This window comes from Gorilla gorilla, chromosome 10 (genome assembly GCF_029281585.2).
Source record: "Gorilla gorilla gorilla isolate KB3781 chromosome 10, NHGRI_mGorGor1-v2.1_pri, whole genome shotgun sequence".
Classification (NCBI taxonomy): Eukaryota; Metazoa; Chordata; class Mammalia; order Primates; family Hominidae; genus Gorilla; species Gorilla gorilla.
In genome coordinates, this window is record NC_073234.2 from 140,412,979 (window position 1) to 140,425,311 (window position 12,333).

The window sequence follows — 12,333 nt, forward strand, 5'->3', positions numbered from 1 at the left end:
GCCTTGACACCAGCATTGCACGGGAGTCTTAGAGATGCTGGGACCAGGAGATGCTGATCAGGAGATCTGGGCAGAGGCCAAGACACCTGGTTTTCAAGAACTTACATGTGATGGTTAATTTTGTGTCCACTTGACTGGGCAAAGGGATGCCCAGATAGCTAATTAAGCCTTATTTCTGGGTGTTTCTTTGAATTGGTGACTGGCATAAAGCTACTGCCCTCCCCCAATGTGGGTGTGGGCCACATCCGATCCACTGAGGGCCCAAGTAGGCAGAGGAGGTGTGACTTCGGGCTCTGCTGACTGCGTGAGCTGGGTCTTCCCTGCCCTCGATGCTCCTGGTTCTTGGGCCTTCAGACCCCGACTGAAACTGACACCACTTTCTGTTTCTCCAGAGAACCCTATTATTCTCCCCCAAGGGATTCTGACGAATAGCTGGGATTACAGGTGTCCATCACCATGCCCGCTTTTTGATTTTTAGTAGAGACAGGGTTTCACCATGTTGGCCAGGTCTCAAATTCCTGACCTCTCAAGTGATCTGCCTGCCTCGGCCTCCCAAGTGCTGGGATTACAGGCGTGAGCCACCATGCCTGGCTAAAGCTGCTTTTGAAGTTCAGATGCACTGACCCTGAAAAGATACAGGACCATCTGATCTCATTTCCTCAAATTAAAACTCTGTCCGTGCAGAGCACAGGGAAAGGTCTGGAACTGCACTGGCCAATACAGTGGCCACTAGCCACATGCGACTGTTTAAATTTAAACTATTAAAAATAAGTAAGGTTTTAAGTCAGTTTGTTGCCGTAACTGCCACATTTCACAGGCTGAGGCCACGTGTGGTTAGTGGCTGCAGTATGGAATGGCCCATGCAGTGACGTGGCCTAAAGCAAAGTTCCTGGTTAGGGTGGGTGGGACTGGGGAGGGGAGGTGGTGGAGGATAAAAAAGAAAAACCATCCAGATCTCAACAGATTCCCCAGTGTCCACCTAACTGCCTTCCCAACTAGTGTCTGCTCTGTCATCTGACAAGATGGTCCAAACACAGGCAGATTGACCCTAAGGGAAGCAGCAGGCTTTGCACAAGATGCAGAGGCTCACAGAGTCGATGAAGTGACATTGTGGGCCTGCCTGTACCATTCACAGTGGACGAGAGATGGTGGCAGCAGAAGCCTGGCTCACAGCTGAGGGAGGGATGGTCAAAACTGATGGCGTGAAAGGCGGTTTCAGGAGGAATGATGTGAACGCTGAAGACTTACCAAGCCCTTGAGAAACTCAGGTTGCTTCCAGAAATCTCTGCAGAAATGACCCCTTTTATCATTAAGCTGCCAAAGGCAGATCTACGCAATAGGATGCCAGGAGATTATTAAATAATTGTTCATTCTAAGAATTAGCATGTAGTCATAATCTATAAGTAAATTTTGTTAAATACACAATGCACTAAACATACTTTCAACATACTTTCACAGTCTTAGTGTCACTTTTCTTTTTCTTTTTTTAGAGAAGGGTCTCACTCTGTTGCCCAGGCTAGAGTGCAGTGGCACAATCTCAGCTCACTGCAACCTCTACCTCCTGGGTTCAAATGATTCTTCTATCTCAGCCTCCCGAGTAGCTGGGACTACAGATATGCACCACCACGCCTGGCTAATTTTTGTATTTTTTTATACAAACGGGGGTTTTACCATGTCCAGGCTAGTCTCAAACTCCTGACCTCAAGTCTCAGCCTCCCAGAGTGCTGGGATTACAGGCATGAGCCACCGCACCTCGCCTTAGTGACACTTTTCAAGGGTACTGCTTTACCCTATTTTGGTCTATGTTTTAAATGGTTTCACTCAAACTGTCCTTTTTTTGGAATCTATGACCCACTGATGATCGGGGGGATCCCCCCACCTCCTAGTCTATTTGATGGGACGCATAAGGGGCAGCAGACAGGCACCAACACGGCCACTGCAGAGATCAGAATACAGAAGGGCTCAGAGAGAACGAGGGTCTTGCAGGAGGCCACCCAACATGCCGGTGATTCCCTAGGAAGCCGGGGTGCAAGTCGGCTCTCAGCCCGGAGCCCCCGTCGGGACTGAGCTTGGCCCTGAGTGCCCAACCGCTAACCTCGCACCTGTCCAGCTCCTCAAACAGCTCCCGCACCGTCATGCTGGCCACGATGGTGATGGCATAGGGCAGGCAGCCGTGTTGTCGGCTCAGCGCCAGCATCTTGGCGTAGCGGGGTGCCACGGGGAACGTGGCCATTGTCCGGCCCAGCGCAGTGATGGGGCAGCTCAGCCGGTTCTCCTGCAGTTGCTTCACCCTGGAGATGGAGGTGGTGGGGGCAGTGCTCTGAGAGGAGCTCTGGAGCCACAGCTGGGAGGCCCCACGCTTGAGGCAGCTCAGGCCCAGCAAAAGGGAGAGAGGGCCCTGAACAGGGCAGGAACTGGGCTCTGCATCTCTTGGCCCTACCTTTCTGCTTTTCGGGGCGGTTGCAGGGCACCCAGGGCGATCAACAGCTCCTCGGCGGCAAGAAGGGCTTCCACGGAGGGGGGCGTCGGGAAGGGGAAGTTGATGACCTGGGACACAAGGAGACGTGGCAGGGACAGGGTGAATGCCAAGAACAAGTCCAGTGCTCCTGCTCCGTCTGTGGCAGGCACTCCCTCCAACCCCTCTCTCCAGGCTCAGCTCATGCCAGTGGGGACACAGGGGCCTGGGGCACTCTCAAAGGCCAGGTCCCAATGGAACCCCAAAGCCTCCTTCACTCACTCACATCATCCATTCACTCAAAAACACGTCCCAAGCACTGGCTAGACACTGAGGGCTGTGCTTTGCCCCCGCTGGGTGCTTTTTTCGGTTTTTAACAGACTATTATACTCATGAGGACCGAGCGTCATTTGACCAGGAGGGGCCACAGGTAGTCAGTGAGGCATAATATGAATAAATTGGCCTGGTGCGGTGGCTCACGCCTGTAATCCCAGCACTTTGGGAGGCTGAGGCGGGCAGATCACCTGAGGTGAGGAGTTCGAGACCAGCCTGACCAATATGGTGAAACCCCCATCTCTACTAAAAATACAAAAATTAGCCGGGTGTGGTGGCGCTCACCTGTAGTCCCAGCTACTTGGGAGGCTGAGACAGGAGAATCACTTGAACCTGGGAGGTGGGGGTTTCAGTGAGCCGAGATCACACCACTGCACTCCAGCCTGGGGGACAGAGTGAGACCCCATCTCAAAATAGTAATAATAATGTGAATAAATTTATCACAATAGCCAAAAGATGGAAGCAACCCGTGCGTCTCTGAATGGAGGAGTGCATGAACAAAACGTGGGCCACCCATAAAATGGACAATGATTCAGCCGCGAAAAGGAGTGAAGCAGCGACACGCGCTACACCACGGATGGACCTTGAGAACATCATACTCAGGGAAAGACGCCGGGCACAAAGGCCACGCGTTGTAGGATTCCATCTGCATGAAATGTCCCAAACTGGCAAATCCATGGAGAGGAGTGGGCACAGGGGCCAGGGAGCTGGGAGGTGGTGACAGATGAAGGGTACATGCTTCCTTTCTGGGGTGATGAAAATGGCCATGGTGGTTGGTGATGTTTGCACAACTTTGTGAACACACTGGAAACTACTGACCCACACACTTTCAGTGGGTGACTGTGTGGTGCCTGAACTCTATCTCAATAAAGCTAGAGGCGGGGTGGTGAGCCTGCAGCAGGCACGCAGGTAGGGAGGCAATGCTAGGAACCCAGGTCTGGGGGAAGGCAGGAGGGGGCCTGCTCTGGAGCTGACTCAAGAGCTAGGGGAAGCCACTGCAGAGTTCCTACAGAGTGGACTTGATGTCACTTGTGGGAGGCACTCCCAACAGTGCTCCCAGCCACACTGAGCTCCCAGCCCAGCCCTGACACTTTTTATCCACGTGACCCACAGTCAGGCCTGTCTCAGTGTCTCAGGCTCCTCATCTGGAAAATGGGGTGATAACACTAGTAACTCCCTCCTAGAGTGGCTGGGAGGATAACCTGAGGTCACACATGCTGAACGCCCAGCACATACTTGGCATCCATGATTCTTTTTTTTTTTTTTTTGTGAGATGGAGTCTTGCTATGTCACCCAGGCTAGAGTGCAACGGCGTGATCTCAGCTCACTGCAACCTCTGCCTCTTGGGTTCAAGAATTCTCCTGCCTCAGCCTACCGAGTAGCTGGAACCACAGGTGCCCACCATCACGCCTGGCTAATTTTTATATTTTTAGTAGAGACGGAGTTTCACCATATTGGCCAGGCTAGTCTAGAGCTCCTGATGTTGTGATCCGCCCGCCTCGGCCTCCCAAAGTGCTGTGAGCCAATGCACCCAGCTTTTTTTTTCTTTTTTTGGGACGGAGTCTTGCTCTGTCTCCCAGTCTGGAGTGCAACGGCATGATCTTGGCTCACTGCAACCTCTGCCTCCCAGGTTCAAATGATTCTCCTGCCTCAGCCTCCCAAGTAGCTGGGATTATAGGCACCTGTCACCATACCTGGCTTTTTTTTTTTTTTTTTTTTTTTTTTTGGAGACGGAGTCTTGCCCTGTCACCCAGGCTGGAGTGCAATGGCACAATCTCTGCTCATTGCAACCTCCGCCTCCCGGGTTCAAGTGATTATCCTGCCTCAACCTCCTGAGTAGCTGGGATTACAGGCGTGTGCCACCACACCCAGCTAATTTTTTGTATCTTTACTAGAGACGGGGTTTCACCTTGTTGGCCAAGCTGGTCTTGAACTCCTGACTTTGTGATCCACCTGCCTCGGCCTTCCAAAGTGCTGAGATTACAGGCGTGAGCCACCACGCCCAGCCTCCCTGGCTAATTTTTTTTTTGTATTTTTAGTAGAGACGGGGTTTTGCCATGTTAGCCAGGCTGGTCTCAAATTCCTGACCTCAACTAATCCACATGCCTTACCCTCCCAAAGTGCAGGGATTACAGGTGTGAGCCACCATGCCCGGCCAGCACCCATGATTTTTATTAGGTGAAAAAATCAAGCCCAAAGCACCGTGTAAAATATCACACAATATTCAGAAAACCACAGGAATAAAGTACAGGATGTTATGTGTTTGGAAACATAACTGGGACACAGGTCACAAATGGTGGACAGTGGGACGGGCTTCACCTTCTCCCTGATGATCTCAAGTATCTGAAGTTTTTTTTTTTTTTTTTTTTTTTGAGACGGAGTCTTGCTCTGTCCCCCAGGCTGGAGTGCAGTGGCTCGATCTCAGCTCACTGCAAGCTCCGCCTCCCGGGTTCACGCCATTCTCCTGCCTCAGCCTCTCCGAGTAGCTGGGACTACAGGCGCCCGCCACCACGCCCGGCTAATTTTTTGTATTTTTTAGTAGCGACAGGGTTTCACTGTGGTCTCGAACTCCTGACCTCGTGATCCGCCCGCCTCGGCCTCCCAAAGTGCTGGGATTACAAGCGTGAGCCACCACGCCCGGCCAAGTATCTGAAGTTTTTATGATTTTGAACATATTAACATCCAGAAAAATCAGTGAGCACAGATGTTTAAAAGGCACTAGGAGACCATGTGGGTTCTGTCACTTACTAGATGTGTGTCCCTGGACAAAAACCTTCACTTCCCTGCCTCTGTTTCCTCATCAGTTAAATGGGGATCTGAATGCCCACAGGACAGCACGGAGTGTGGCACTGGGCACTGCCTGGCTCAGCCTGCCCTGGAGCAGGGGGAGGGAGGGTGACCCTAGAGGGATCCCCCCTCCACTGGAGGACTGGGTCGGAGAAGGCTGCAGCCAGGAAGAGCCGGCAGCACGTTCTGCACGCCCCACGGATGGATAGTACATGAATAGCGTGTAGGACCCTGCTGCCTCTATTCCAGGCAGCCATCCCCTGGGTGCCCACGGGGGATGCAGCATTGGGGAGGCAGCGGTCACAGGAGCCCAGAAGCCCTGGGAGCACCTGCTGATGCACTGTTGTGTAAGCAGCTGCCGCAGGCCAGGCACCAGCAGACCCCACTCTGGGCTCCCTGACTCAGGGAAAGGGAGGTGGTTCACTGGGGTGGCTGAGAGCGGGGCTGGGGGCAGCAACTGACCTTTTCAACGTTGAGAGCCTTCATTTGAAGGATTAAGTCTTCAACAGGCCTCCGGGTGATTTCTGGAGGAGGAAACTGCTCGAAGTCACCAAAAACCGCAGATGAATACAGCCTGGACGGAGAGAAACCAGGACAACAAACACAAAACTCACACCAAAAACCACAGATGAATACAGCCTGGGCAGAGAGAAACCGGGACAACAAACAAAACTCAGTCACGCCACTGGGACTGGATCTTGACCTGACAGCAGGCACGGTGCTTTACCTCTTCCTGCCTCATTCTCCTCACCTGTGAAATGCAGCTCAAATTGCAGCTGCCTCGTAAGGAATTGGTGAAAATTAATTAGCTATTATTCCACTGGCTGGGTGTGGCGGCACACACCTGTAATCTCAGCACTTTGGAAGGCTGGGGCGGGCGGATCACTTGAGGTCAGGAGTTCGAGACCAGCGTGGCCAACATGGGGAAACCCCATCTCTACTAAAAATACAAAAATTAGCCAGGCACGGTGGCGTGCATCTGTAGTCCCAGCTACTCAGGAGGCTGAGGCAGGAGAATCACTTGAACCCAGGAGGCAAAGGTTGCGGTGAGCCAGATGGCGCCACTGTACTCCAGCCTGGGCGACAGAGCAAGACTCCATCTCAAAACCAAAAGAAAAGGTATTATTCCATGTAGAGTACTTAAAACAGGGGATGGTGCATAGCACTCTACACTTTAACTACAGTTACTTCTTACTGGTTTTCTTTGCAAATTTTCTAAATTTTCTACTTTTGTAATTAACATGTAGCCCTGACAAAAGGAACAGCAATAAAGCTATTTATTACATACACGCGTGCGCGCACACACACACACACACATACACACAATTACAGCACATGGATTAGGAGAAAATATTTGTCAATGACACATTTGATTAGGATCTAATATCCAGATTATATTATATAAAGAACTTTTTTTTTTTTTTTGAGATGAAGTCTCGCTCTGTCGCCCAAGCTGGAGTGCAGGGGCATGATCTTGGCTCACTGCAACCTCTGCCTCCCAGGTTCAAGTGATTCTCCTGCCTCAGCCTCCCAAGTAGCTGGGATTACAAGTGCATGCCACCATGCCCAGCTAATTTTTATATTTTTAGTAGACACAGGGTTTCACTATGTTGGCCAGGCTGGTCTTGAACTCCTGACCTTGTGATCTGCCCGCCTCAGCCTCCCAAAGTGCCGGGATTACAGGCGTGAGCCATGGCGCCTGGCCTAAAGAACTCTTACAGATCAACAATAAAAGGACGAATAACCTAATTAAAAAATGAGCAAAAGATCTGAATAGGCAGTTCCCTAGGAAGATGCATAAAGGGCCAATAAGTACATGAAAAGAGGCCTTCATTAGTCATTAGGGAAACATAAACCGAAGCCACAATGTGATACCACTTCACATCCACTAGGAGAGCCAGGCTCAAAAATACTGAAGCTTTCATATTAAAAAAAAAAGTGGGGGTGGGGGAGGTAGGGGCACCTGTTCTCAGGACCAGGTCAGGGCTGTGTGTGACAGGAAATAGTCACACATTAAAACAAAACAAAACAAAAAAAACACCTGAAGCCAGGCACAGTGCCACGTGCCTCTACTCCCAGCTACTTGGGAGGCTGAGGCAGGAAGACTGCTTGAGCCCAGGAGGTGGAGGCTGCAGTGAGCTATACTTGGGCCACTGAACTCCAGCCGGAGCAACAGAGTGAGACTTTGTCTCTCAAAAAAAAACCCAGCAAAACAAAAATATTAAAAATAAGTGTTGGTGCTGGCCAGGCGTGGTGGTTCATGCCTATAATCCCAGCACTTTGGGAGGCCGAGGCAGGTGTTCAAGACTAGCCTGGCCAACATGGTGAAACCCCGTCTCTACTAAAAATCTAAAAATTGGCCGGGCGCCATGGCTAATGCCTGCAATCCCAGCACTTTGGGAGGCGGAGGCAGGTGGATCACCTGAGGTCAGGAGTTCGAGACCAGCCTGGGCAACATGGTGAACCCCCATCTCTACTAAAAATACAAAAATTAGCTGGGCGTGGTGGTGGGCACCTGTAATCTCAGCTACTTGGGAGGCTGAGGCAGAAGAATTGCTGGAATCCTGGAAGCGGAGGTTGCAGTGAGCTGAGATTGAGCCATTGCATTCTGGCCCAGGCCGACAACAGTGAGACTCAGTCTCAAAAACAAAACAAACCAACCAACAAACAAAAAAATTATATGCACATGGTGGCGCATGCCTATCATTCCAGCTACTTGGGAGGCTAAGGCAGGAGAACTGCTTGAACCCAGGAGGCGGAGGTTGCAGTGAGCTGAGATTGCACCACTGCACTCCAGCCTGGGTGACATAGAGAGACTCCATAGCAAAAAAAAAAAAAATTTTAAAAGTGCTGGTGAGGACGTGAAGAAACTGAAACCCTCATTCACTGTTGGTAGGCATGTCAAATGGGGCAGCTGCTGTGGAAAACAGTTTGGTGGTTCCTTGGTAAGTTAAACCCAGAGTTACCATACGGCCCAGCGGTTCTCTTAGGTTCCACTGCAAGAGCAATGAAACCGGAGCCAGACGAATCCTTGCACCTGAGTGTTCAGAGCAGCACTATCCACAATAGCCAAGAGGTGAAAACAACCAAACGTCCACCAGCTGATGAACAGACAAACAAAACTCGGCACATCCATATGGTGTGATATCATTCAGCCACGGCCAGGAACGGGGTGCTGACACCTGCCATCTGGGGTGAGCCTTGAAAACTCACCGTGCTGAGCGGCAGAGGCCAGACACGAGGGGCCACACCTTGTATGACTTTATCGCATTTATCTGAATTGCCCACAACAGGCACATCCCTACAGACAAAAACTAGTGGACTGATGTTTGCCACAGGCTGGGGCGGGGAAGAAGGGGGGTGACTGCAGTGGTCACGGGGTTTCTTTTTGGGTTGATGGGAAGTTCTGACATTGATTGTGGTGATGGTTGCACAACTCTGTGACTGTCCTAAAAACTCCTGGATTGTACGCTTTAAAATTATGTACTTTATGGTATGTGAATTATATCCTGATCAAGCTGTTAACAAACAGCACTCAAGAGCTGGCCCTGACCTCAGTAGCAGAATAAAGAAACAGTGGCTGGGCACGGTGGCTCACGCCTGTGATCCCAACACTTTGGGAGGCTGAGGCAGGCAGATCACGAGGTCAGGAGATCGAGACCATCCTGGCTAACACGGTGAAAACCCACCTCTACTAAAAATACAAAAAAAAAAAAAAAAAAAAAAAAAAAAAAAAATTAGCCGGGCGTGGTGACAGGTGCCTGTAGTCCCAGCTACTCGGGAGGCTGAGGCAGGAGAATGGCGTGAACCCGGGAGGCGGAGCTTGCAGTGAGCCAAGATCACGCCACTGCACTCCAGCCTGGGCGACAGAGCGAGACTCGTCTCAAAAAAAAAAGAAAAAAGAAACAGTGCGAGTAGGCCAGGCATGGTGGCTCACCTGAAGTCAGGAGTTCGAGACCAGTCTGGCCAACATGCTGAAACCCCGTCTCTACTAAAAATGCAAAAATTAAAATAAATAAATACATATAATAAAAATACAAAAATTAGCTGGGCGTGGTGGCACACACCTGTAATCCCAGCTATTTGGGAGGCTAAGGCAGGAGAATTGCTTGAACGTAGGAGGTGGAGGTTGCAGTGAGTCGAGATCACGCCATTGCATTCCAGCCTGGGTGACAAGAGTGAAACTCCATCTCAAAAAAAAAAAAAAAAAAAAAAAAGAAATAGTGTGAGTATCTGAAAGCCAGCAAAAGGGCTGGGGAGCACCCCAAAGTCACAGGGGCCCGGCAGGACACGGGACATACTACAGATGGAGGTGGGGTCAGCGTCCTTCCCTTGTTCCTCAGTGGCTATTGCAAGGCGGCACCAACGTCCCTGAGGAGGAGCCTGGGTGACCCACCTGTAGCAGTGGCCGGGCTCTGTCCGTCCTGCTCTGCCCGCTCGCTGGTCAGCTGATGCCTGGGAGACCCAGGTGACACGGAAGGAGGATACGCCGGTGACGCGGTCGTAGTAGCGCTTCTTGACCTTCCCACAGTCCACCACGTACTTGATGCCAGGGATGGTAAGAGATGTCTCGGCCACATTGGTGGCCACAACACACAACCGAGTCCCCTCCGGTGGAGGCTTAAAGACCTAGGATTCGGGGAAGGGATGGCAGGAAAACACCAGAATCAGAAATCGTGGAATGGAGGCTCAAGGACGAAGCCAGCCAGGCTGGTGTGCTGGAGACGTAGCAAGGACAAGCCATCCCATCTGGGACCCAGTGCCTTGGTGGAGGGTTCCCTATTCTCCAAAACTACCCCAATATTCCTCAAAACTCTGGGGATGCTGATCAAACAGCAGAGGACCACCAAGGGCTTGACCAACCCCACTGCAATGCCCTTAAAAGTGTCCCAAAAGCTGGGCACCGGCCCAGCACGATTACCTGTGCTTGCTTCTCTGGGGCCAGCAGAGAGTACAGCGGGAGCACGTGGAGCGGGAGGGAGGCATCCGGCTGCTCACCTGGAGGGAAAGCAGAGGTCACTAGCACCCAGGCCGGGACAGATGCCCACAGGCAGGAGCTGGCCACAGCAGCCCTGCACCCCCAGGCTTCTCCACCAGAGCTCCTTTCTTTGCCCTGCTGCAGAGGCTCCCCTTGGGACCAGCCAGGCCAAGCCTGGGGGAACTGCTGAGAGGTTCCCAGGGGCTCTCGTCTCTGCTGCCCTGAACCGGATCTGAACCCCTGTGCTGCACAATCTCCTCCTCCAAACCCCTGGCATGGATCCCGGGGGCCTGACTCCGCTCCTCGTGTCCTGGCAGCATTGTGGTGGGGTCAGGCTGAGCCCGTACTGGGGTACTCTCTGCTGCCCCACTCAGCCCCTGGCTGGGCACAGCAGGGCACTGGGTCCGCCTGCATTCAGGGGGCCCCTGCGAGCACACGGAGCTGGGCAACACCCCCGGGCCCTGGAGGCCTGCGTCCCTCAGCAAAGGGGTTGGCAGCCCCCGTTACATTCAACATGGCAAATGTTTGAGCCCTCCTTGTGCCAGGCAGTTTCAAGAACTCAGGAAGCATCGGGGACAAAGCTGCTAGAACCCCGGCCCCCGGGGGGCCCACAAGGGCTCTGGGCACATCCTCAGGGCAGAGCTAATGAAAATGAGCAGGAATCGGTGCTCGGGCCACACCTCCATCTTGCCCGCCATCCCCCAGGTCCAGATCGAGGTCGGAGTCCAGGGCCCCCTCTTCCTCATCCACTTCTGCCTCCCTGTCCTCATCGCCTTCGCCTGCTGGTAACACCGAGTAATGATCCAAGCTGATCTGGGGCAGCACCTACGGCAAACAAGACATAGACACCTGGGCTGCAGGGATCCTGGGTGTGAGGACGTGGCACGTGCAGGAAGAGAGGTGCCCTCGCGTGGAAGGCCCGGTCCACACCCATGGGCCGTGCAACCCGGGGCAGGCCACATAATTCTCTCTTTGTGCCTGAATTTCCCCACCTAAACATTGGGGACTATCATAGACCTTGTCTCCCAGGCTGGTGGGAGGGTTGTGTGAACACATGTGAGGAACCTGGATCGTTGCCTGACACATCGGTAGTGCAACAGGCAAGTCAGAGATGGCTGAGTGCTTATGCTACTGTCACGGACCACAAGACCCACGGTGCCTTCACGCAGAGGCTAGAGGAAAGCCCCTCCCAGCCCAGCCATCCCAGAGTAGCTGGGAGTACAGGTGCACACCACCATGCCTGGCTAATTTTGTATTTGTAGTAGAGACAGGGTTTCGCCATGTTGGTCAGGTTGGACTTGAACTCCTGACCTCAGGTGATCCACCTGCCTCAGTCTCCCAAAGTGCTGGGATTACAGGCGTAGCCACCACGCCTGGCCTTCTTTTCCTTTTCTGAGACAGAGTCTCGCTCTGTTGCCCAGGCTAGAGTGCAGTGGGACCATCACAGCTCACTGCAGCCTTGACCTCCTGGGCTCAGATGGTTCTCCCACCTCAGCCTCTGAGCAGCTGGGACCACAGGCATGCACCACTGCACTGGATTAATCTAAAAAATTTTTTGTAGAGACATGGTCTCACCATGTTGCCCAGGCTGGTCTCCAACTCTAGGCCTCAAGCGATCCTCCCACCTTGGCCTCCCAAAGTGCTGGAATTACAGGCATGAGCCACTGTGCCTGACCAGGAACTGGATTTTTAACTTCATTTTATTCCAATTACACTTAAACCTAAGCAGTCACATGGGGCTGGCAGCCGCCATCCTGGACAATGCAGCCTTACTCTCCAG

The 12,333-nt window shown here is 52.4% G+C and overlaps 1 protein-coding gene across 4 annotated transcripts in view; it reads right to left on the reverse strand.

Annotated features, from left to right (window-relative positions):
• Window positions 1–12,333, reverse strand: part of DHX37 (DEAH-box helicase 37) — a 46,127-nt gene that overhangs the window by 8,182 nt on the left and 25,612 nt on the right. For all 4 annotated transcript variants that reach the window (XM_004054143.4, XM_055358384.2, XM_019039073.3 and 1 more), the window contains exons 13-18: window positions 11,234–11,378; window positions 10,497–10,573; window positions 9,972–10,204; window positions 6,038–6,149; window positions 2,441–2,547; window positions 2,103–2,291 (exon numbers count right to left, since the gene is read on the reverse strand). In XM_004054143.4, the coding sequence (XP_004054191.2) occupies window positions 2,103–2,291; window positions 2,441–2,547; window positions 6,038–6,149; window positions 9,972–10,204; window positions 10,497–10,573; window positions 11,234–11,378 (863 nt within the window). The remainder of the gene's footprint in view (window positions 1–2,102; window positions 2,292–2,440; window positions 2,548–6,037; window positions 6,150–9,971; window positions 10,205–10,496; window positions 10,574–11,233; window positions 11,379–12,333) is intronic.